Consider the following 26,900-nt stretch of genomic DNA (forward strand, 5'->3'; position numbering starts at 1 on the left):
GTTGGAAAGAAAATGATAAGGAGGTATAGAAAACATCAAGAGTATGATGCTTATCCTTACTAGAAACTCAATCAGTCTTCAGTATACCAGTATGTGGAAATCTCATATCTTTAAATAGTAGAGAAAAAATTGTAACCTCTTTTATTCTTTTATATTGTTTTTAAGAGTTTTTTTCTATTACAAATGATTTACATTCATCACATGTGTAAAAGATTAAAAGGCCATCTATAATCATCTTTAGTCCATAAATATACTTATAATCATAACCCTTTTAAACTTAATAACATGTCATGAAGATCATTCAGTGAAATCATTAGTTCTTTTATAATATTTTAAAGGTCCATAATAGAGTCAAAGATGCTGTCAAACTGAAATAAACCCTGGATCATGTAGTTTGACCTTTTCAGTAATGCTTTAGTAATCTCTTTAGATGACTGTGAGCCCTTTCTTGACCACTTCAGTCACTGGGAAATCATCAGTTTGCCAGGAAATCCTTGCAATTGCTTACATGCTCTAATTATGAGAAGTCCTACCCTATTCTGAATTTCGTTCACCTCCTTTAACTTCTCCCCAGAAGAGCACCGGGCTTGGAATGCATTTCCAGTTTTCCCATCCTCTAGTGGCATAGCCATAACTAAATCATGATACTTTACTATACTTTCCTACACAGACTTTATCTATAAAATCAGGCTAATACCATCAACTCTGTATTCCTTAGAGAGTGGTTAAAAGATTCAGGTAAAAAAAAAAATTGTGAAATTGATAATACATTTGAAGTACATACGGATGATAAATGTGCCTCCTTTTTCACATGTATGATTTGCAAATTGTTATGTCCACCTCAAGTCCCGTCTCCAACACAAACTGCCCAATTCTTTTCATCATCTCCTATAAATTACAATATCTGGAATCACTATCTTATGGACTCCTCTGGATACATGCCAACTTGCAAATGTCTCCTGTAAAAAGTGCCACTGTGAGCTAAACAGCATGATCGTGATGTGGCTGAATGAGTGGAAAATGAAATAGGATCGTCCTGCCGTTACTCTGCTCGGCAGTCTACTGCGGTGCCTTCTGAGATGCAGAGTTTTTCTTATTACCGCCACCTACGTCGTTTATAAAGAGCTAACTGAATTGCAGCATTTGAGAAATGTCTTTGGAAATAATCTTTAAAAGTAGCAAAATGGGGATCCCAGGGTGGCTCTGTGGTTTAACGCCTGACTTCGGCCCAGGGCGTGATCCCCGAATCCCGGGATGGAGTCTCGCATCGGGGTCCCGGCATGAAGCCCGCTTCTCCCTCTGCCTGTGTCTCTGCCTCTCTCTCTCTCTCTCTCTGTGCGTCTCCTGAATAAATAAATAAAATCTTTAAAAAAAAAATAAAAGTAGCAAAATGATAAAAAGAATAACATGTAGAAAAACAAATACTAATAATTTATTTTCTCGTAATCACATGACTGGGTATAAGAGGTACATCCTTAACCATCCAGTTTAAGGAAAGACTTGGATTAAGACCTAAAATAAAGTTTAAGATTCATCTGTGAGGTTGTTATCCGGTATTTTATTTGCACTGTCTTTCCAGGAATATAAAGAGTGATGATGTTCCCCTCAAATAACAAGCAGAAAACATAACATCCTGCTTGTTGTTATCAATCACTTCTTTCTTTTTTGAAGGCAACTCTTAGAAATTACAAATTATTGGCGATTTATCAGAACGTATCATGATCTGTCCCAGAATTATGTGTAAAATAACTATTTACCAAGTTGGTCAGATGATTTCATGAATTGTTAGCTTGTTTGTGCAAAGGCACACAGGAATCCAAATCTGCTGCATTAACACTTCACTTTCCTTTGAGCTGAATAATTTGTATAGAATGGTAATCTCAAAAAGATAAGAAGAAATGCAGTCATCCAATCTCCCAGCTCTGTTTGCTGTCTACCTTCATAACCTAAGGCAAGTCACTTTATCATTCTCTGACTCTGTTTCTCCACCTGGAAAATCTGGAAAGTCTTACCTATGACTCCCTTCTTTCTACAACTGCTGAGACCTTTAAAGGAAATACACTTCACACATTCAAAGATTTATGTCAGTGTTATTTTTTTTTAAACTGTTTACCTAAAGGAAGGGAATAGATTAGAATTGTAAAAGTAATAAGGAGATGCCATTTGAAGTTGGACTGTTGTTGGCAGAAACCAGTGTGGCCAAATGTGGTTTTGTTTTATATTTCTTTTGTCAAATTCAGCTGGTTTCAGGTTAGCCTACTCTGAAAATAAGCCTTCTTGGAACATGTCCAAGTAAGAAAAGCAAGCAGGTAGTTGGTTTGGTGATAATAAATTTCAAAAACTAATTTTTATTTCCTGTGACTTCGCAACAAAATGTGTTGTGAACAGGGCTGAAACCAGATCATCAAATACCAAAATAGTACACAAAATCCCGTAACACTGGGGGAAAATTTCAAGTCAAAAATCAAAACAGAGCTCAGTGACTTCGGAAGCAATGTTTCTTGTCATTAAATTTAACTGTCATTAAAATTTTAACAGGCACAAGTGAAAATGATTTGGTGGGGGGGAAACTAAGGGAGGGTCTGTGTTAGAAAACACAGTGAAGTTTTATTTTATTCTTAATTTTCCCAGCCAAGTTTGTCAGATCTCAGAAAATTTTTCTTGGGCTCATTCTCTAACTGAAGGTTTATCACTCTTGATATACACAGATTGAACATTTTAATGCAGGAAACTTTATCAGTAGAGTGTCACCAGCCTTCTTTGACCAGTGAATCACACTAAGAGAGTGTCTGTCTTGAGACCATCAGTAGAGAGAAGACCAAAAAATTTAAAAAAATAAAAAATAAAATAAAAAAAGCAGCAGCAGCAGCAGCATGCAGGCGTCACTGGAGCCTTCTGATATAACACACGGAGCCCACGCAGCACAAGAATTGGTCTGGCGTCATTGTTCATGTTCGCTGGATGCTGTAAAGTCTGATTTGCATTAGAAACCTCTGCATTCAATAAACAAAAATAGGGATAATGACCAAAGCGCTATTTGGAACAGAAAACAAACTCAAGCAATGAGTGTTTTCCACTGAATTCATTCAAGATTTTATTAGTTGAGCTCTCACTTAGGTTATTAGGCTCAGCTTGCCTTTAATTTCTTTGGCCTCAGTTATTCAAAACAAAAGGAGCCTAGTGTGTGCGCGCGTGTGTATGTGTGTGTGTGCGCGCACACACACACACACACACACACGGACGCATCACACACAGGCTTTGTACATTCTTCACATTGCAAACCCATCAACAAAAGGAGGAAGAAGATCTGAGGGGAATGAGTGGTTTTTGCGGGTTTAGGGATGGAGAATTTCTCTGCATAAACAAGAAGGTTTGGATTGGAAGCCTGCTAAAAAAAATGTTAACAGCTGACCACAGGGTTGTAAATCCAGACTGGAAGGAGAAAAAGAGAAACATTGCAAGTGAGTGAAGTGTGTGTGGCTGCAATGTTTGTGGGTTAGATGAGAAACAAGCGCTGAGTGAAACCGAGAAGGGGGGTGGGGGGTGGCTGGTGTGATTTGTTTGGCGTGCAGAGCCAATAGGAATCCCAGACTGCGATAATATCCCGGTGCAGCGCCGCGCGGAGTCAGAGCTGAGCCCCGGGCCGGTGCACATCTGCGAGCCGCAGCCCAGCGCGCGCCGTGGAGCCGGCGCCCCGCCGCCCCCAGCCCCAGCCCCAGCCCGGCCCCCGGCCCCAGGCCCCGGCCCCGGCCCCCGCCCCGGCCCCCGCCCCGGCCCCGGCCCCGGCCCCGGCCCCGGCCCGCGCGCCTCCGCATGCGCGTCCGCGCCGCCCCGGCCGCGGGCCCCCGAAGGCGGCAGAGCGAGAGCCGGCGCACCGCGCGCAGGGGACTGTAGAGCGCGGAGGAGCGGGACGCGAGGAGGCGGCTTCCATCACGTCATTGCAGGTACGCAGCTTGTCACCACGAGCGCGGCACAGACACGGTTTCTGATTTCTACCTTCGCAAGGCACTTGAAAGTAATTGACATCGTTGTTCCCCCCGCGCTGGCCGGAGTAGAAAGCACCGAGGGTCTCTCCCGATGCCCCCTAGATGATCAAAGCCGTTACCGTGTGTCTGGGGGCTGCAGGGTCTGTCCACCTATTGAATTCTCTGTGGGTGTAAAGCAAAGACCTTCCAACTTGACCGTCATCTCTTTCTTTAAAACCACATCAGTATCTGCATGTTGTCATGCTGCCCACTTGTGTATCTTGGTGACCCCCCCACCCCCCCGTTACAGTTGTGACCTGTAGCAACTCAAACAGCATCTGATGGTTAGAAAGCAGGCGTTGAACGTTCCCACCTCCCCATCAGGTTAATACCCTCCCTTGAAGGAGTCAGGAACCAGAGAGGACTTGAGCGTGGTTTTCATCTCTAAAGCCTGTGGCCAACGTGGACTAAACTCATGAGTTGAAATAGCACTGTATTGCTTCGCTGTGGTCCAAGATAAAGAGAGGAAGGAGAAAGATTTCTCAATGGAATGGTCAGTGGCTCTTCTTGTGTACCTGATTTATCTCTACATTGTCTTACCAGTTGAATATGCAATTCTGTTCTGCACCCTCAGGCAGGATGAGTTCCAAGACCTCATGTATTATTGCATTAAAGAGTCATGAATTGGAATTGTGTCATAAATGTGATACTTGTAAGGAAATGCCCATTTTTGGTTTGATTTAATTTGGTACTAAAATCGGTAGGCATCTGGCCATTTCTTTTCCTTTCTTTATTCATTTTATTTTGAGACATGAATTTTGTAAAAAAAAAAAAAGAATTCTGTGTCTTGGGATTTTACAGGGTTTGATTTCAAATTTTGAAGATGATTATATAACTTTTTTTCCCCCCGTTGATTACTTGTGATTAAATTAACATTGCTTAATGGGTTCAGTCTTTGCCTTGGAAAAGCCAGTGGGGATTGAATGAAGGCTGAGTTAAAAGATTAGTCTTGCTTTGGGCGATCCTCAAATAACTACTATATAGCTGCTCTGAATCCCTGGATAAAGAGCTTTTCCTGCAGTTCAGAACAGACACAGATTGGGACTCTAGTTCCACAGGAGAATGGCACTACAGCAGGTGCAGGACCAATAGAATATGTTACCTTATTAGCACTTTTCCCAGTGGATTCTTGGTGGAACATATTCAAACCATCCATTGGTAATTCACAATCAGTTCCCCACTCTGTCATGCCTGTTTTTTAGGGCACTCCTTATCCAAGACATGTGCCTGCCCAAGGTAGATAAGGAAGTTATAAGAAAGGTATTTGCTTTACATATCTCAATGGGGAATTTACACTGACCTGGTTTTTATCAAATTAACATGTTCTTTTGTCATTAAGGAAACTGCATGCTTAGCTCTACCATGGAGTCATGAAAACTGCTCATATTTTTGTCCAGTGCCGAGTTTGAATGATTTAGCAGGTATTTTTGAAATCATGTCAAGGAATACACATGGCAAGTGAATGTTTTATTTAGGAGAGAACATTCTGATTTTATAGATGATATTTTTCTCTTTTTACATCACAAAGGAAACTAGTTGTCAAGAATTTACCTATTTAAATAAATACTATTTAACTGACCCAACGAAATTCTACTTCCAGTTAAAAGGGCAGTTTTGCATTACTATAAACATTTTTTAATCTACAAATATAATAACTGAAATAAATTGAGACTCATTTTCCCCTTGCCATTCAAACTCTAAAGCAATTTGGGGCATGTCGGTAGTGACAAAGTAAATGTGAGGCTGAATATATAAACACACTTTATCTGGACTAAGAGACGCTGATGGTGTTTGGAAGATAAATGTAAACAATGCTTTGATTACTCATTGTTTTGTGCTATCATTCTTCACTGAGAGAAGTAATGAAAAGTTCATTCCCTGTGCATTTTAGTATAGCCAGCTAGAGCTTTAGATATCCGCCAGTTATAAGTTTGGTAAAATTTAAACAAGATACATGCCTTTAAATCTCTTTAAAGTAAACACCTCTTCCTTAGATCTCTTCCTCTAAAGCAAAGGAATGGAATTAGGTTCCCAGTCTGGGCACCGAGTTCTTATTGATATGAAAAGGGCTGGCCGGCCTAGGTCAAGGACAAACACTTAGAGTCTGCAGAGGCACAGGCACACAACAGATTAGACCAGCCACATTACGCCAGCGTTGCTACAGCAATCATGCGAGGTTGCAAGCATTTTCTCAGTATCAGGGTCCTTTAAGTATTTAGGAGAAAGTGATGAATTATTGCAACCAAACGTGCCAAGTGTTGGGTTTAAAAACAAGTTACACAAAGAACCAGCAAATAAGACAAATTGTTTTGAAGGGGAAGGTATACAATTATGGACTTGGCCTCTGGTGCCGTCTACTTCTGTGTTTGCTTAGCTGTTTCTGTTCCTACCACAGAGTTCCCTCTTATAAAAATCAGACATGCTGACCTAATAATGTGTAGAATTAATTTTGATCACAAGTCAGGCTAAAGTTTGGTCTTCAAACCACTAAGCTAAATACAGATATTTCCCATGGCCACACCTTCTAATTGGGAATATGTCTGTGATTGGCCAGCTCATCTATAGGACCCAGCTCATGTGGAACACTGATTTGCAGTGTAGAGTCCCAGAGCCACGTGGGAGTAAGAGGATGAATAGGGAGAGGGTCAAGGCACTAAGGTATGAGGGGAGATGGTATAAATATGAATCCAAGAGTAAGGGGAATAGTGAGTTTGTTTCCTCAAACAAGCTTCAAATATAAACTCTTAGTGAGATTTCCTAAATATTTTAAACAAATTCTCATGTATACACACACACCTTGCACCCAGGTGTGGGATGAAAATAAATACATTTGACGTGCTGGTAACATTCCCAGACACATAGGCCAGGAGAGGGCAGCATGCAAACTGTGAAAAGTGATGTCTTCTCTTGACCAGGGGGAGACTCCAATCTCCAGAATAGCTAAACCAGTCTGCCTAACTGTATATACCTTCTTCCCTTTGAAAAGTAGAGTCTAGAGCCTTACTTAATAAGGGATATACTGGAATGCCTGGGTGGCTCAGCGGTTAAGCGGCTGCCTTCCAGCTCAGGGCGTGATGCTGGAGTCCTGGGGATCGAGTCCCACAACGGGCTCCCCGCGTGGAGCCTGCTTCTCCCTCTGCCTATGTCTCTGTTTCTCTCTCTGTGTGTGTCTCTCATGAATAAATAAATAAAATCTTTTTTAAAAAAAAAAGAAGGGGGATACACCATTCAGAAGACTTTTTTCTACTTTTGCTTCCAGAATTGGTGCCGCCTGGCAAAATAAGAAAAGCAGCATATTTAAGAGAGAACTCAACTTCTCTTTCTTTGAATTAGCTTCATTCTTTGAAGTTATTCAAGTGATCTTTATCTTTACTCTGCTAGGAGATGGATGAGAGAAAGGGAAGTAGAATACAGAGAAAAAGAGAAGAGAGAGAATAGGGTTTCTTGAGTTGGTGCTCCAAGGGGAAATTCTTTTTTTTTTTTTTTTTAAGATTTTATTTATTTATGAGAGACAGAGAGAGACAGAGACACAGGCAGAAGGAGAAGCAGGCTCCACGCACTAGAGCCAGACGTGGGACTCGATCCCTGGTCTCCAGGATCACGCCCTGGGCTGAAGGCGCACTAAACCGCTGAGCCACCCAGGCTGCCCCAGGGGGAAATTCTTATGAGCTACTTTATCCATAAACCTAGCCTTTGTTTTAAACATGTCTCAAAGGTAGGTTCAGGGCCACAAGAATACATTTTGTACAGTGATAGTCAAGTGTGTCTCTAGAATCCTAGCAAATTTGGTTTCAAAACAGAAGAGCTGGAATAGCTTTTTTAAGTGTTTTTTTTCAGAGTCTAAGACATGTGGTAGAATAACAAGAATTATGCATCTATCTCTTAGAATCTCAGAGATGGTCAGACTAGTCCCTACTACACCTAGTCTGGCTTTTTAAAAATTCATGGCTAATAAGCCTCGCACTGTTGTTACTTTCATGATCAGCCATATTCTGGGGCCAAACTATAAATGTGCATAGAAGAGAGAAATAATCACTCAAAGTGGGCAACCTGTGGCTGGCAGTGATAATTCCTGTATGCTTCATCTTAATTTAGCTAGGTTGGTGATTTTAGCTTTAGGAACACCTTTGTCTCTTCACCATCTTTGGGTCAAATGCCATACAACTTGCTGCTAAATATGAAGGCTAGGGGATACAGCTCAGAGGGGGCTTTAAAACAAAGTCTGGGAGGCCCAGAAAAAAGTTTTCTTGGTGAAAAGCTGCGGTTCTTCCTGAGAGCAGAGGAGGGAGAAGGGACACTGGGGTGGGGGTGGGCAGGCAAGGTTGAGGGAAGCTGTGACCTCTGTGTCAGGAAAGGGTAGGGAATCCTGGGACTGCCCATCAGGGGCTCGGCCTGTGCGCAGGACACTGCTTCTTTCTAGTGCCACTGTGTTCTGCTGGGAGGTATGGTGTCCTTGAATCAAAGCAAAAAGTTTTTTCAAGGACAAAGTAAAGATTTCCTGGTGTCTGGGAAGAAAGGGAGGTCACACTGTGTCTCCCCCATTCTCAACCGTGTTAACCTCTAACACACCCAAGTACTGTATGGAATTACACGGTGCCCCAATAGTGCAGAAGCTTGGATGAAGGGGGAACCAAACACAATGTTGTAATAGTGAGGTATCAGCAACAAGGGAAGGAGAGATAAATCCTAGAGGCTGAGAAGGTCCACTGCTGCTTCTCAGTTTTTGATGTCACATCCCATCTCCTTTCAGTCAGAGAAACTCTGGATTCCATCTCTTTTTTCTAGATTACTTTGTAATAAAGGAATCCCATGGCTAAAGGGTAAATCTCTTTGAAGGCACTTACCTGTTTGAGAGGCAAAGCAGGGTAAGTAAGATCATAGTATGCTCGCAGATATAGTAACCCTCAGGAGAAGACATACCTGAGAGTATGTTACACTAAGAAAACATCTCTGAATTATGAATGCAAGGGAATTAGAGACAAAGGAAATACATGACTTAATGAAAAACTTGTCCCCAAAGAGAGCTTTTAAAGGATATGGTGCCAGGAGCAGGAATATTCACAAACATGACTTTCATGTTATGGATTAGTAGCAGTTCCAAGCTAAAATTCTCCTCTCCTGTAATTTATTTAAACAGCGGGAGGGGGGCGGAAAAAGAGAACACGGTGAGCAAGGGAACACTTGACTAACTCATGTGAAATGCTAAGCTGAGTTGACTTTGTCTAGTACAAATACCATCTGCATTAAAAATTATTCCACCTGGTTCTACAGCTGTGACTCTAAAAGCTGGAGGAAGCTAATCTTATCACCTATGGGAAACTTGCCACCTCACTCTGCTTTTATGCAATTACAATACATACTCTGGATAATGCATTATATTTTCTAATTGTAGTAGCAGTGTTTTGGGAAAGTTGATAGATGTGTTGATATTTTACTTACAGTTAATAAAAACCCAGCAGCTCTATAATGAGATTTCATTGCCAACTGCTTTTTCTAGGAATCTAAATTTCATCAAATTTTCAAGCTATCTTTAATTTTCCCCTTATTGATCATTTTCAAAATAAGATTGATCTAACATTGATCTAACATCAATGCTGAACACATACCAGATTATACTAGATACATTCCTGCATAATATGTAATTTAATCTTTACCACCACCCCAAGGATTTATCTCTTGCAAGTTTTATTAATTAAGGCAATTGGTTATAACATTTGATAGCTAAGAACATAACCATTTATGCAAGCATTCATTCAACAGATAGCTACTGAGCTGCTTCTTTGTATAGTAGAAACAACAGAAATAGTAATAAAATAGTCTGGTTATTATCTCTAGCATGATCCTTTACATGCATTGTTGCATTTAATCCCTAGATAAACCAGTTACTCACACATGTAAACACAACAAGCAAACATCTTCCTATATAGTACCAACTGGTTACTAAGTGATTACAATTGTGTATATGGAAATAGTCTTGATTGACTATTGCTTGATTTAAGTCTATTGGCATAGGAGTGTTTCATTTGAGGAGATGAAAAATGAGTATAAACAGATGAAAAATACCCTCAAGCCTACTACTTGAAAGAGAACATAGATTGGTGTCCATTTTAACCTCTTTGCTGAGGATATATTTATGTCTTAGGGCCATATCCTCTGGCCTTCAGAGAGCACTCTTCACTGTTCTTCGTTAAATATATGGAGCAATACAGAAATGTGTAGCTTCAAATATATATATATATATATATATATATATATATATATATATATATCTCCAAGACTTTAACTTGACAAATAATATGGAAAAAGTACTTAAGATATCTCACTTCTGTGAATTCAGAGAATGTAAACTTTGGAGAAAACAGACAATTGCTGACAATAGTATCACTGTGTTTCAGAGGCCCAAAAGGTATTAAGACCCCTTTGACCTAGAAAAGGGTTATCTAGTTATTCATAAAAGTTATTAAGCTAGGAAAGTCAGGAGACAAGGTTTGCACCTGTTCCTGTTTTTCATACTGGACACGTGGCCTTAGAAAGAGGTAGAGCCTACAGTCTCTTGAGTTTACTCTTTCAAAAGAAAAAGCGGAAGTGGATCATTGTATTTGATTCCAGCCCTAAACATCAGTTCTGCGTGTTTCCTTCTGGGACAACAGCTGACATTCCTTGAGGGATGACCATTTGTTAAATATTTAATAGGTATCATCTAAATCTTTAACAAGAGCCTAGGATTCTTACTATTATTCCCATTTTACAGGTGAGATAACCAAGGCTTAGAGAGCTCAAGAGCTTTCAAAAATTAACACAGCCAAGCAAATTGTCGAACTGGGTTTCCACTCCCTCCTTCACCTCTCCCATTGTATGTTGCACCTTCATTCACTTATTTATAGTAGGTATGGAGAAGATACCATGTGCAAGGTGCTGTGCAAGATTCTAGGGGATAATCACGAAGAGCTCAAATAAGTGGGAAAGACAGGGAATACCCTAGCAATTATAGTGGTGTTTGCTGAGTATGATAATATGGAATGCTTTGAGAATCTATAGTATTATTTTGTCTTGTCAACAAAACCATTTGACAGTTTAAGTCTACTGATTATAATAGCACAACTCTTTTCTTTATATCATTTTGGATATTCCTCCCCCTCCAATATAGTGTGGTTTTAGTCTTCCTTGTATAATTATTTTTGTCATATATCTATGTCTGTTACTAAATTTTAAATTCCCTTGAGGACAGAAGCCATTTCTTATTCATCTTTTTGCTTCCCAGCACAGAATTGGTGCTTAATTAATCGTACCACTATTGAGCTCCAGCTACATCTAATTTACAGCGAGGATCAGAGACTCCTGCTTATCTGCTGGAAGGCGCAGTCTTCAAAAAGCTTTAAATACACACATCCAGCATAAGCTAAACAAATGACAAACTCAGTCATTCATCTTGGGAAAAAAAACCCTTTTTTTTTTCTTTTAGTTTTGTGTTACTAATCCCTTGTGTTACATACTTGTGTTTAAAATGATCATTTCAGTAAGAAAATCAAACTGTCACTAAAAGTCAATCCTCTTTTTAAACAACTTACTACTTTGACTGTAAAATAGTTAATCAGCCATTTTGACACATTTTTCTCCCCAAGAGACAACTTCATCATGAGAGGGTGCCAAGGTGTTCCTTCAAGTTTATCCTTCATTCCTCTGGGGTTATGTGGGCTGGTCATAACATACTGGAATGTTTGCTTACTCTCTGGGTTTTGTGCTTTAATTTGGAAATTAACAAACTCTAGCTCAATGCAGAGAAAGTGTTACCAAAGATTACCAAAGATTCTGGAAACAAAGTCAGTTTTTTAATTGGATGCCTTAATTCAGGAGAAGCAGGAGAGTTAAGACTGATTTGCTGTGTGTGGTTGCAAAAAGCAAATTTTTAAGAATCTCTGTGAAAGAATTCTTTACCTTGAGGTAGTTTGTGACAATTCAAGGAAGTCTATGAATTTGGGTGGGAAAAAATTACATCTTTGGTTCTGCTACCCTGTAACTGAAATTTCCCATCCCCTTTAGTTATGAATGTGAGTAACACACCACAGTAGTATTAGTAGAACTGTCGCCTTGTCACCAATAGAAATCAGGGCTATTTTCATATCATATTAGAGTTGATACAGATGTTTCAAAATATCACTTACACATAGCACTACTTCAAAATTATGATAGTTATACCTATTTCTAGACATGTTGTAAAGAAGACCACATAAATCTGTGTCTTTTGTTTTTAAAACATATTGATATACATACATATTTGTATACTTATACACATATACACACATACATATATACACACACACATACATGCATAGTTTCCTATTTAGAGTATATATTTCTGAGAGTGCCTGGGTGGTTCAGTTGGTTAAACATCTGACTCTTGATTTCGGCTCAGGTTATGATCCCAGAGCTCATGTCAGACTGCACTGAGCGTGGAGCCTGCTTAATATTCTCTTTATTCTTCTCTCTCAGCCCCTCCCTGCTCATTCTTTACATCTTAAAAAAAAGTATACATTTCTGAACTTAGGAACATTATCCTAAGGAAATTCACTAGACTCAAAGGCAGTCCATGGGAAAAAAAATGTAGAACACCATACTCTATAGGATGGTAAATTTGGCTTATTAGATGGCAAATTGTTTCTCACCTTAAGTTGCCCCAAATGGAATGGGCCACACTGTGAGCCAAGGAAGCTCGTGCTGGCAAGAGGTGGTGCGGAGATTGGGTTCAGTTGAGGGGAGTGATACATCTGATATGGAGTGGGACCTTGATGCTACCACCTAACACTGAGGCTACGTGGTTGAGACCAAGAGGCAAAGAAAAGTCCATTGCTTTCCTCAATTTAAATTTTCAAGGGTTTGAGCCAACTGGCTTCTGTAAGGAAAGAAGAGTCCTTCAAAGGCATATATCATGCCACATATCTTTGTGTTTGTTTCTAACGTAGACTCAAATATCAGTAAGTACTTGTGAATTGGATGGCTGAGAGCCATAGTTGCTGATCAGGTCTGGCTAGTACCCTTTATAAAGACTCAGAGACTCACCACGTGGGTCACCACGTGAGGTTCCTAGGCATAGATAGCTCTAGGCTGCATTGTAATTGTCTTTTCATTTCTTCTCTCCCCTGAGGTACTGTGAGATATTTAAGGGGTCATGCATTTTCATCTTGATGTCTCTAGTCCAAGATAGTTCATGTTTGGCAAATGAATCAATGAATGCCCCTGTAGAGGTCACTGTTGTTGCAGAACCAGTGGCCCTATATTTTAAAAATAAATTAAGGAAGAAAATATGAGAAAGAATACTTCTGATTTTACTCAATAAAAGTATCATTATGGTATGGGCTCATGAAGAACATAGTTCTGGACTACTGAGTACCGAAATAAAAACATCAGGGAAGAATTTTGTTCATGGCAAAATGAGCAACTTCTCTTCTACTCAACTCAATGAAAGTGTTGATAGCAAATACCTTTCAGGATGGCTAGGGCCTTGATGGGCTCTGGTAACCTCTAGTGAGGTAAAGCACTTTATTTAAGCTGAAGAGGAGAGAAGTTCTCCTTAATAGAGGATGCCAAGACGTTCCTGCCAATGTATAGTTCATTCTTTCATTGTTAGGAATTTGGGAAGGCAGTGCTTACACTGGAAGGCAGAGTTGGGAGAGGATGAGAAAGGACTTATCGAGCACACACTATGCATTTTTAGGTATATGAACACACTATGTCGTTGAGTTTTTATAAAAACTTCTTGTGGTACGTGCTCTTGTCCACATTTTACCAACAAAGAACTGAAGTTTATTAAGCTTCAGTAAATTTCCTAACTTCGCACAGCCATTAAGTGGCTAAGTAATCGAATAGCTTACGAACTCCAAATAAAATTCATTGCCTCTTCACCACAACAAAGCTCTAAAATATTGCCTTTTTCTTCAATAATTTTGGCTCTGTTGCATCACAGTGATGTAGGGTTCATACTAGACACTCACAGAAATAAGAGTCTAGGTAGGTTGTGTTGGGTAGATAATCAAACACAAAGGAAGTGTGCACTACTTGTTTAAGGCATGAACTTTGGAGTCAGATAATCCTGGCTCCATTCCTATCTGAGTGGCACTACTACTCAGAAGCAGTGATCCTCATCTAAATGTGCATAGTATTAAGAATTTTATAAAATAATGCTTTCAGCCCAGGCACAAAAAAATGCAGTTCTTGTTATTATTTGTTTATTTATTTACCAGGCTTTTGATATTAGTGGATTGGCAGAGGGGGAGGAGGGCGGAGAAACAAAGGTCTTCAGAATGAGCATCTGTGAATTTTAATAAAAGAACAGCACATTACTGTGAATACTTGAGAACTGGGGTTCAAATCCAGTTTTATGAACTGAGATAAATAAATCATTTGAGACTTAATTTTATCTTTTAAATATAATAATTATCTAGAAGCATTAAACACTCCCACCAGAACCATTGATTCTTCTGACAAATATTTATAGATCCAGAGATTTATAAATAGTAGAATAGATGGATCATATTTTCAAGGAGCTTACGGCTAATGGAGAAGACAATATCTATATGTCAGTTATGAGAACGTCAGGTAAGAACTGGATAAAATTGACAAAGATGGAGACAAAGTGACAAGGGCATTGGAGGAGTGAGATGTTACTTCCAATGAAGAATTTTTGATGCTCCAATAAGGCTGGGGCAAATCACACTGTGTGCCACTTTGCATTATTTTCTTTCTGTTTTCTCTACCTTATGACTTGTGTTATGTATTAATGTCTTCTAACTCATTGAGTTTTAGAGATACAAAGAAACAACTTATTAAATCTTATCATCTTACACATAAGAACTGATAGCCCAGAAAGTTGTGTGCCCTGTAAGACTGCTAACTACTTATTTTGTAGAACTAGAAGTAGTTCCCAGTTTCTTCCATCTATTCCTCTTTCTACTACACCATGCTCCCCAGTGGACCTCTACCATTAAGCTAAGCCTAAATCAACAGTACACAGAGTGCTGTAGGAGATTTCACAAAGGTCCAAGGTGCAGCCTACAGGGTGTGCGCCAGAGTGGGGGAGAAATCATTTTGCTTTGGGGACAGTAGAAGGATTTTGTATAAATGCAGTGTAGTCTGTTTTTGTTTAATTTGAATGAAATTTTCTCCTGCTCTCTGCAATAGTAGATAATTCCAGAGCTTGAACTCCCCAAGGCTGAGGTTCATTGAAATAGTTACAATCAGTTTTAGAAGTCCAACAATGCCTTCAAACCAAGTGGTGAACAAATGGAAAATGGAATAAAGTATTAGGAGATGTTCTCCTAGTACTTGCGTTCTCCTTCCCAGGTCACCAAGTGTCATGACAGATTCCGGCTTACTGAAGTAATAACAATGACTTTCCCTTCCCTCTGTTTGGGGGGGTGGATGGATTTATTATTGTTATATACGTAGTCAGGTTTTTCCACATCCCCAACAATTAGTGTCTTCTCTAGTTCAAATGGCCTAGCCAGACAGGTTTACTTGGTCACATTTAGAATTACTTTAACCAACAAATGCAGCCAAAGAAGAGAAGTGGTGTCAGAGTCCACCCAGAATTTTCCCACTCTTTTTGTCAGAGGAAGGTCATTCTCAGGAGGAAAATATTATGATCTTCTTTAGCCAGGTTATGTTGGCACAGTGGTCTGTCTCCCTCCTCTTTCCTTTTATTTCTGGAACCAAGCATGCACAGAACCAGACATACACCTAGGACAGGTCACCACAGTAAACAGTGGCACCTCCCTCCTTTCCTTTTTATGAATGAATGTATGAGGTGCAGCAGTCCCTACATGTGGTAATGAGGGTCAACAAGAGATAGACTGTTCACTGTGGGAGAAGTACTATCCCTTATACAGTCAGTAGGATGCTTTACTCCAGGAGAGAAAGCAGTAGGATGTAGGGCATGGATCAAGCAGGCTGTACCCAAGACAGGAAAGCCACACCCTATGACTTTCATTCATGATTGCTGCTCTACCCCAGCTGAGTCTATATGCCATTGATCTCAAGTAATTGGGTCGTGGAAGATGAAACAACTAACTCTTCATAAAACTTCTTTTTATCCAAATTTGGAGCAAAAATTGTGAACTCTATTCTTGGGGTTGAATGAGACGGCACTGGTGATGACTGATGTCTGAATAGGCACCATATGGATTTGTACAAAGGGAAGAAAATAATCCTCAGTTGTAAAAATATCTTTGGTCTTCATAAGGGTGATATGCACCCACATGTTTCTGTCAGGTGGTTTTGCTATAAACGATTATTCTTGGACTAATAGGAAAATTTCCTTTTATAGTGATTGTACATTTTCCCAGATTATCAGTGTAGCATGCAAAATCCCACAACTTCAGAAACTCAAAAGATCAAAGGCAGAGAGGCCAGTGGAGTCTTTAGACTCACCACACACCAGAACAATAGTTTGGCTACCAGAAAGCCCCTTTAATGACAACAAGAAAGTGTACTCTCATAATTACTAAACTGCACTGTGAAAATTGATATGCATTCCTAATTCCTGCATTAGATATTCCTGTTGTTTCTTGATGGCAGTAAAATTCAGATTGTCTCCATATGATTAAAACATTGGCCAATTGAGGTTTGGAGGCATTTAGTCAATATTAACTGCTGTGGTGTTGAACTGATTTTCTGTTTCAAGTGACAGCCAAGACTATCAAATAAACCCCAAACTATTTATTAGGGCGGCTTCTGAATATATAGGCTGTGGCTCGTGACACAGATTCAATAATCTCATTAAAGGAGAGGAAAAGATTTTTTCCATCTGTGTAAACCCCCTCAGTAGCTGGCCTATAGGGTAGGTAGGTACATTAAAGTGTGTTGGGGATACATGAGAAAACGAATAACTTGGTGTATATGAATTTGAAAGTAAGGACCTGTAACTGTTTAAATATATATAAAAAAAACCGTCACGGATAATGTATGTTAACAAACTGCCTATCAGTTTAGAACTTTAGCCCTGTTTTGTCAGGGTTATGATTTATATACAATCAGCAGACATTATTGTTTTCAGTGTGCCAGGCACTAGGAATATAAAACAAGGACTAAGATACGGTCCTGCCCTCCAACAGTTCCCAGTCCACCGGGAGAGACAAACACTAAACAGACAATAGCCACATTCAATAGGAAGGGCTACCTCTGAGCCACGTGAAGTGGGAACAGAGCAAAACGGCAATGTGAATCACTAGTTGTGTTTTGTAGAGACTGTGAAGCACATACCATCCTGGAGGAGACTGTGTGTCTATTATGCTGGGCAGTTTACTACTCCCACACATCATCTGTTTCACAGTTTCGTTTTTGTTTTGTTTTGGTTTGGTTGTGTTGTGTTCTGTTTTATTTGTCCCTGTAACAGTACAATAGATCTGCTGTGCAACTTTTTCCTAGTTCCTTGAACTACTAGTAAATGCAAACGGTTTGTGACATCTAAAATGTCCTGCTGGTTCGCCTGCCCGTGGCTCAGTAGGCTCCTTCTGCACCACACTCTGAATGCTCTGGCTTCTGAATTTTGCTGCACACCAGAGACAGTGGTCTCATTCCTGGCTTTTTCCGAAAAGATCGTAACCACAATCATAAAAAAAGGATTATTGGAAGCCCAGCAAGTCACATTCAGGTGTAGCTCTTTGGAAAAACATGATCTGAAGAAGGCAATGTGCCTCAGTAGAGTAGTAATGCTGCTTGTTTCTGGTTTCATATCTGGTGTTGGCTGAATTTTAGTTCATGACGAAGAATGGCACAGTGGGCTTGTAGTTCCCAGCCTTTATTTACTTGTGCACTGGCCAGACGCAGGATGGAGAAAGTGAATATCAAAAGGTCAGATCCTTTTCTTTTTTCTTTTTTTTCCCCTCTCCCCCAAGTATGCACAAGGAGATAACCAAATGTTTGTTTTTCTGTCAGAGCATAAGTTTGGGTACATCTACGTGACTAGAGGCAGCTGAAGTGGAATCCTGTTTCATAACAGAGGCTTACCTGGAGTGCTCTAGACTGTTCTCCACAGCCCAAGATGACATTAAAAATAAATTCAGTCACCTTGTTATGTGGGTTGGGTGCACACAAATGACTATGGTAAGTAGTAATGGGGGACAGAAAAGATCAAGTGATTTATCTTGTTTTGCATTTCCTTCGCTTCACTCTGGAAAAATATAATGGATTTCAAACACTAAGTTTCCCTTACATAGGAAATATTATTATATAAAATGATTGATTAGACTCAGGATTCTATCTCATGTTTAAACAAGGAAGATACCGGGGATCCCTGGGTGGCGCAGCGGTTTGGCGCCTGCCTTTGGCCCAGGGCGCGATCCTGGAGACCCGGGATCGAATCCCACATCGGGCTCCCGGTGCATGGAGCCTGCTTCTCCCTCTGCCTGTGTCTCTGCCTCTCTCTCTCTCTCTCTGTAACTATCATAAATAAATTTAAAAAAAAAAATTAAAAAAAAAATAAATAAACAAGGAAGATACCTGTCTCCCAAAGGAATTCAGAAATTCCAATGATTCACTAATAATGACAACAAGAATAATCTCTACTTCATTGAGCTCAACCATAGTAGATTAATATAATTTTAACTGTTATTATATGTATGTAGTAGGCCACACCTCATTTAGAACTTACTATATTTCAAGAATTGGAGTCAGTCTTTTTACATGCATGTAAGCCTTAATAACAGTCCTGAAAAAAGCACTGCTATCTCTCCAGAAATCTGAGAGTCAAGTTATTTCCCCCTGAGCAAAAGTTAGGCCCTCTATCTATCTACCTCCAAATCCCTAACTCATAATCCTCATGCAAGACTACAACCTATGCATACTATTAGGTGTTTTACAGAGACAATCATATTAATTTTCAAAGCAACCTTAGAGTCAAGTCTTATTATTATTCCTTTCACACAAATGAAGACCCAAAGCCACACTGCCAATAGCAAGGAGCCAGAATTCAGACCCAACTCGGCCTGACTCCAAAGCCCATGCTTTCCATCTACTCAATATGCTGCCTCCAGACGTGTTCCAGGACGCTATCCTCATCCTCAGATTGCTTTTCTTCCCAGTGGGTTTTCTGGTGCCTGAAATTTCCTTAATAGGAAATAACACCTTCCTTTCCATAATTTGGAAAATGACTTAGAAAGAAAAACACTCCTGGGGTATTTGAAGATTGACCAAAGAACTCTGGGTTGCCAAGGCCAGTATACAGGTGCACAGGGAGAGGGGAACAAAGGAAAAAGGGTACGCAGGGAGGGCACAACACTGAGAGAGCACAACACTGAGAGAGCAAAATGAGTAAGAAAAGGAGCCTGAGGATTCATGAAGAAAGCAACTGCTTCACCATTTTTCTAAGGGCTAGGTCAGTGAACCACACTGCCTAGTATTAAGCAAACAAACATGCAAACAGAAAGCTCTAAGTTTTTTCTTTAAATTTCACTGCAGCATTCCCTGAAAATAGTATTCACAAGTAGACATAAGGCCAAAGAGCATGTATACCCTTAGCTTGGGTTTTTCTTGGGTCTCGCCCTTATATCTTGTTTTGGATTTATTATTAAGTTCTCTAAAGTTCTACCCATGTAGGGTTATCCCACTTCTAATTCTAAATGGCAGAAAGAACTTCTTGGTCCAATATTCCTATCTTCCTAGGCTCATACCCAATATTCTACCCTGTTTTATTTTTCAAAAGAAAAAAAAGGAAAACAAAGAATAACCCAATTTTCATTCATTTGTTCTTTTATCAGCTATTTATTGAACATTTTCTCTGTAGGAGGACTTCAACCCCATACAGCAAATGATTGACCACTCCTCATAATGTCAACAGTAGCATTCATTTTGCACAGAAAGGAACTTAAGTTCTGAGAATAAAACTGATGAAGCACCTCTCAATACTACAGAGACCATAAAATTTATTGTCTAAACCAAACACTTTTCAGAGTGTTTGGTTAATAATTATTTCATTAATAATTATGAATTAATTTCATTAATTATTATTTTCATTAATAATTATGCAGGCAGAAGGCAGGCCACTGCATAGCAAATGAGGTCATGGAAGAAGAGTGGTCTGACCTTTAGGGTAGTGTAAGCCCTTTAGGAGAACAGAGTCCTGGAAAATCACATATGACACTGAAAGCAATCACATATATTCATTGACAAGCACTAAGAACCTTGTGTGTGCCAAGGCGGGGTGGCTACTATTAAGGATCCACTGATGATGCTCACAGTCTAGTAAAAAAAAAATGACACATACATGACATGTTAGTAAAAGCAACAGTGCTAACACCAACATTCATTGAGAACTGTCCACACGACACACACTCTGCTGATTGATTTTTGTTCATTACCTCATGTAATCCTCATTCAATCCTATGAACTAAGTAGTGTATTTATGCTGGGTTTTCAAACTGGGGTACTGAGACTCAGCAAGGAGGACATGTCCAAGGTCTGGCAACATACAGCTGGTGGAAACAGTGTTCAATCCTCAATGCATGCAGGTTCTAGGCCTGAGCTCATGGCCACCATGCTTTGCTGCTTCCCTGTGGTGGATACTAAGACACACATCACAGTGGTGTTAGGAGCTGAGTGATGGTGGAGCACAAAGAAGCCTCCCACCCTTTCCTGTGGTGCATGTGGAACAGGAGAGGAGGGGAAGTGTCAAAAGGTGGTAGCATTTGAGACGGGCCTTAAAGAAACCTAGAATTTCATCAGGGAGCAGAGGAGTGGGATGGAGACATTCTAGGCAAAGGGCCAGGGGAGCAAATTTCTCCCCTATAGCACCAGGATGTAAAGGGCAGTGACAAAACCCGTGCCTTCAAATTACTTGTCTCTGCAGTGGAGAGCAAGAGACGGTCCAAAGCTAATAACATTTTGGAGGCACATAAGCTTATGATTGGAGGCAGAGTTGTGCTTTAGGATCAAGATCACCACTAAGATCAGAGCTGGACGCAGAACCTTGGTCCAAACTCTGTCCTGAGCTCTTCCTTTCACATGACAAATTGACTTCAAATATAATGTTGTTTCTAGAAAGTAGTTTCTGTCACATTTCAGAATTTGATAAACATTAAATCAGGGAATAAATCAAGAACAAAGACTTCAAGAAACCCTATTTGTCAGATGACATTAAATGGAGTTCCACCTAGAGTTTGAAAATAACTAAAATATACCATTTTAACTTCTATTTTTGAGTTTAAATATTTTTTTCTGATGGAAATATTTTCAAAAAGTGGTGTTTATTTTCCTGCACTCTTAAAGATGATGTATGAAAGGTGATGAAGCTCTCCTTTATAAAAATCATTGTCATCCTAGAGAACATCACTTGTTCTCTAGGCACTCGTTTTTTATTAAGAAGCACATTTATTTATATTAATTTAATAAGCATCTATAGAGTGCTTGCTCTGTGCCAGGTACTGTTCCAAATGCTTTATAGTTAAGTCATGTCATCTTTATGAGGCTGAGACATTCTCATCTGTATGCTGTGTGCTGAATCACATAAGAACACTATGTATGCTTTTTCCTCCCTCCAATGCTGTGGTTTCATTTTTTAAAGATTTATTTATTTATTTGAGAGTGAGAGTGTGTGCACATGCCAGGAGAGGGGCAGAGGGATGGAGAGGGAGGAAGCAGACTCCCCACTGAGTGCAGAGCACCACACAGGGCTCAGGACTTGATCCCAGGACACTGAGATCATGACCTGAGCTGAAACCAAGAGTTGGACACTTAACCAACTGAGCCACCCAGGTGCCCCAATGCTGTGGTTTCTTATTCCTTACTCTTACGTGTGGTGAATTTGCTTTATTAGCAACAGCAAACTGAATAACAGAGCTTATTAAAGTTAAGTATGAAATAAAAGTACACAGCTTGTGGGAAAGATAGTAGAAGGTGAAGGATGGTCTTCTAAAGAAATGTGGAAGATTCTGTGCATGAATTTTGTGCCACCTGTTTTTGTTATTCAGAGATCATTTTGACTTGGTTTCCAGTTCTTGACTCTGTTTAAAGATGTCAAATAAATGATGTTTAGGTGTATGAGGAGCCACTTTAATAGTCCAGCTCTAGGAAATACAAACTTTTAACTTCCACTTAGAACCATGGATGCTGACCTTATGCATAACACTGGACAATTCATGTAAATACGTTCTTTGGGTTATCCTAACATTGAAGTGGTGAGAATGAATTATATTGTTTGGGGAACTATGGAAAGAAATCATATGTTTGAAAAGGAAGAAGTCCCACACGATAAAGGTAGAGCTTCCTTTCAAATATCCAAAAAGCCAGTATTTGGGTGGTATCCCATTGTGTCCATTGGCACAATTAAAATAATTTTAAAACTAATAATCTCTTTCCACATGACCTCAGTTTAGGAACAAATCATGTCTTATAGTTCTGATTGCATTTCATTCTAGAAATCATAGGACGTTAACTAGTATCCTTTTATTCACCTTCCAGGTTAAATTTAATTTTAGAATTAGTCTCACATCAGTCTACCTACCTTTATACATTGCTTCTTTAGTTTGATGAATTATTTATTCCAAAACCAGGAAGGAGTGTCTCTCAGCTGTAGCCTTAGCTTTTATAATTCTTCCAGTTGTAGCCTGGAGTAGAGGCTCCAATCACAGATTTTTATATCCTTGAAACAAGACTGTAAAATTTTATAGCCAATTGTAGAGCCATGGTCTGAAAAACCTATTCAAATATTTCAAATATGAACTTCATCCTACGGTAGAATTAAGAGTCATTTATTTTCTATCAAAAGCATCATAAACAGCTCCATACCTCGTAGTAAATCAGGAAACCAGATTGCCAGGGAAGGTACTGGGCCTACTAGTTTGGCTGCTGGAGCTGTTTCAAAAGCTGCTGGATGACCTCCAAAGGCCCCTTCCACTTCAAAAAACTCCCTTTCTTTTCAGCAAGTCATGACTTATGACCGGGTCTTGGGCAACTCAATCCATGGCCATCTGCAAAAGAGCAATCCATTTCCAGATCATTAGGAAAATTACCAAGCCTAGCACTTAGCTGAAATAATGGCCAGAAAATGTTGGAGGTGGGAAATGTGGGGAAGAAGGAACAAATGTACTGAAAGGAAATTCCACCTAGAAACGATGCATCAACTAACATGAATAAGGAAGGCCATGACTATAAGATATTCTGCACAATTGAACCAGTATGTTCCAGAATCCTTGGTACAAACCTCCATAATCAGGGGCTGAACACTTTATTTAGATATATCTCTAAGCAATAAAACATCTTTCCAGTTTTCTAGCAATATTAATCCTACTTCATTCAATTTATTTATTCAACATTTTTGTAGCTTCTTTATGTGTTAGTCACTCTGCTGAGCTCTGGAGATACCCTGAAGACCATTACTGTATGATCCATGCCCACATGAGCCAATTACAGTGGCAGAGAATGAAACAAACAAATAAATAATAATTTTGTTAGTTTCTATTTAGAAAATAGCATGAATGTTGTTTTAGATAGGGTAGACAAGGAGATTTTCTTTAAGAAAATGTCAGTTAAAAAGAAGCCAGTGGGGAATTGGAAGAAGAGAGTCAGAAGGTATAAACTTCCAGGTACAAGACAGGTAAGTACTGGGGATGTAACATATAGCATGGTGACTATAGCTAACACTGATGCATGATATATAGGAAAACTGTGAAGAGAGAGCAAATTCTAAGAGTTCTCATCACAAGGATAAAAATAGTTCTTTCTTTTCTTTCTCTTTTTATTGTGTCCACATGAGATGATAGATGCTCATTAAGTTTATTGTGGTAACCATTTTGCAATATTCATAAGTCAAACAATTATCATGTATGCCTTACATTTATACAATGTTGTATGTCAATTATATTGCAAAGAAAGTTGGGAAGCCAATTATATGGAAGCTGGAAAAAGAAGCAGTGCAGAATCCCTGGGCCAGGGCCGACCAGAAGTGGGTGTTTTCTAGGAACTTCTAGAAGCAAATGTGCTCAGAACTTAGTGTGCAAATGTCAGTGGCACAATTTAAGGTGGAAGAACAGGCAAAGGCTAGATGCTATACAGTATCAGAGTCGTGGTAAAGGACTCTATATTATTCTATGTGAAATTGATTCTACAATAAAAGGATGACTGAGTATAACAATTGATAGTATCTAATAAAAAAAACGGCATTTTCAGGCAAATACTCTTGAAATATAGATTTAATTATGACACTTCCCTGCTAACAGATCTGCTGTTCACCAAATAAAATGGTAACTCCCAGACATTGAGGGGAGAGTTCTTCACCATATAATGTTAAACATGTCTCTTCCATCTCTGATGATGTGCTCTGTGAGCCCATTACCCCACTCCACTCAACATTCCCTGAAAACATATTGCATTTTCCTTTGCTCATGCTGCTCCTTTCTCCTCACCCCTCCCTACCCTGACATCCGCCTGTTGAAATCCTACCCATCCTTCCAGATCCAGCTTAAAGGCCACCTGTTCCATCAAGCCTTCCCTGCTCCCTCTGCCAGAATTTATCTTTCCTTCCTCTGTCCTCCCAAAGGACTTTCCACCTCTCTTAGAGTGCTTACCACACACTGCCTTTAGCTACAACTATTTATGCACATCACTCTTCCCCATGAGTCCAACTTACTAAGGTTCACCTAAATGGCACTTGTGAGTTTATGAGCCCATAGAGTGCCTGGTAGACACAGTTCACCCTTAGGTGACAAAAGAAGTGAAAGAGGTGCCACAGAAATGACATAAAGAGGACAAAAAGTAGAGATTAGAATCCCGAATGAAACATAGTTATTAAGCAAATAAGTATGCTTTTAAAATACTCCGAATAGACCATAGTTCAAGGTTTAGGCTTCCTAAAAGTAATTCATATTTGTCCCAAGTCAATCTCACTTTTGACACATAACTGCTACTTAATAAAGATACAGTTTTTTAGTAAGAAACCAGATCTGGTGTTGGTTCTTCTTCTAACTAGCTGCATGACCTTGTACAATATTTGCTTCAGCTCAGAGTCTACAGTATTTCCATATGCAAAATCAACATGGTGTTAAGTGCTCTGCTTTTCTGTGAATGCAACAAATGTTATACTGATGTGAAGTAAGAAAAGTGTTTCTGTTTGATGACTGGATGAATTCCTACATTACCTCTGCAACAACACAGAGGCCATGCCTTCAGAATCCTGCTGGTGAAGAGACCGTAACAGGTGTCTTAGTTTGGGTAATCCCAGACGCAGACACTGAGCCAAGGATTCAAGTGCAAGCAGTGTATTGGGAAGTGCAAGGAACACAGGACAGGGACAGAAGTGACCAGAGAAGGCAAGGCAGTCAATAAAGACTGCATTTTAAACCAGCAACCACAGTGAGCAAATGGTACTCAATCCAGTGGAACAACACCAAAAAAAAAAAAAAAAAAAAGTGCAAAATACAGCCTCAGGTTAATCTTTGCCTAAAAGCGAAAGAGTTGAGATATTAATACCCCTACACTTGTCAGTCATTGGTTGAGGATTGACCCAGGAAGAACATGGATTCCCAGGCACTGCCAGCTACCTTGCAGTAAGCATGCAGGCACAGTGGGCTCAGGGTGGCAGGTTGACAACAGTCAACCATCAAAGAGGAGGGTGCTACCCCGAGAACCAGGCTGGAATGCATAGAAGTGGGAGGAGACCGGGAATACAGTGGGATTCTGACAGCCTTTATTCTAACATGCCTGCATGTCAGGTCAAAGATTAGAGATTACACCACATGAGTGGGCTCAGGGTAAAGACTATACATAGCATAAACAGGATATTTTTTCAAAATTTTAAAAGAAGAAAAAAGCATTTTGCAGTCTATCTGGACTAGTAAAGATGCCACTCATTATAGTTTATTTCAATCTAATCAAAACTTAACATCCATAAATCACACTACATCTACACAGTGCAACATGATGCAGTGGATAAGAATAAGGCATTAAAGTTTATTTATGGGGACACGTGGGTGGCTCAGTGGTTGAGCATCTGCATTCGACTCAGGTAGTGATCCCAGGGTCCTGGGATGGAGTCCCACATCGGGCTCCCTGCAGAGAGCCTGCTTCTCCCTCTGCCTATGTCTCTGTCTCTCTCTCTCTGTGTCTCTCATGAATAAATAAATAAATTTTTTAAAAAAAAATAAAGCTTATTTATTTACATGGAAACATGCTTATGAACGTGAAAACACAAGTTAAAAAATTTCTAACATAAGCATGTATATAGAAGTATGCATGAAAGTCTGGAAGGAAATATTTACATACAGAGTGTACATTTTAACCCCCTTCAGGTAGGTTTCTCAGTGATTTCATTTTCCACTTATCTCTACCTTCTCATTTTTCTTTAATAGACATGTACTGCTTAGAACAACTTAACTTCAGAATAGAAAAAAGTAATCAGACCAGAGGATGATCAAATAATCAGACTACAGGGTAAAACCAATGTAATCCAGAAATATCTATAATATATGCCACATATATTTCCAGAATTCTCCACTGATTGCTTTGGTAACTGATGTCTATTAAGTCTTTTCCTCACTTTTCTGCATTCTCTGATTTTTCCAGTTTAAATTCAGTTTCAGTAGAAGAATGGGCTGACTGGAATGGAAAGCATTCTCAAACACGTATTTCTTTGCCTGAGGCATCTTTAGAGATTGAATAAAGCACTGAAATCAACACTTTTGAACTTCCTTCTTTAAGGGCCATCTTTTTTTTTTTTTTTTTTTTTAAGGGCCATCTTATTTATAGTGAGACAAATATAGTGAGTTCCTCTTTGAAGGAAGCAACATTTGAAGGTTGAGGGTTGATGGATCCCAACTCTATATTCTCTGGAGAATCACCATGAATCTGTGGGGTTTACATATCGTTTTCCTTTGGGGTTGGGAGCCTGGTTCA

General features: G+C 39.5%; 1 protein-coding gene across 3 annotated transcripts in view; it reads left to right on the forward strand.

The window, feature by feature from the left end:
• The first annotated feature begins 3,227 nt into the window (after window positions 1-3,227).
• Window positions 3,228-26,900, forward strand: part of GREM2 (gremlin 2, DAN family BMP antagonist) — a 112,696-nt gene continuing 89,023 nt past the window's right edge. The window contains exons 1-2 of one of the 3 annotated variants that reach the window (XM_077901495.1): window positions 3,801-3,944; window positions 4,350-4,518. In XM_077901495.1, coding sequence (XP_077757621.1) covers window positions 4,511-4,518 — 8 coding nt within the window. In that variant the 5' untranslated portion in view covers window positions 3,801-3,944; window positions 4,350-4,510. Of the gene's footprint in view, window positions 3,462-3,800; window positions 3,945-4,349; window positions 4,519-26,900 lie in introns of those variants that run through there. The other 2 variants (XM_077901497.1, XM_077901496.1) reach the window with 2 other exon arrangements.

This window comes from Canis aureus, chromosome 6 (genome assembly GCF_053574225.1).
Source record: "Canis aureus isolate CA01 chromosome 6, VMU_Caureus_v.1.0, whole genome shotgun sequence".
In the NCBI taxonomy this organism is placed as follows: Eukaryota; Metazoa; Chordata; class Mammalia; order Carnivora; family Canidae; genus Canis; species Canis aureus.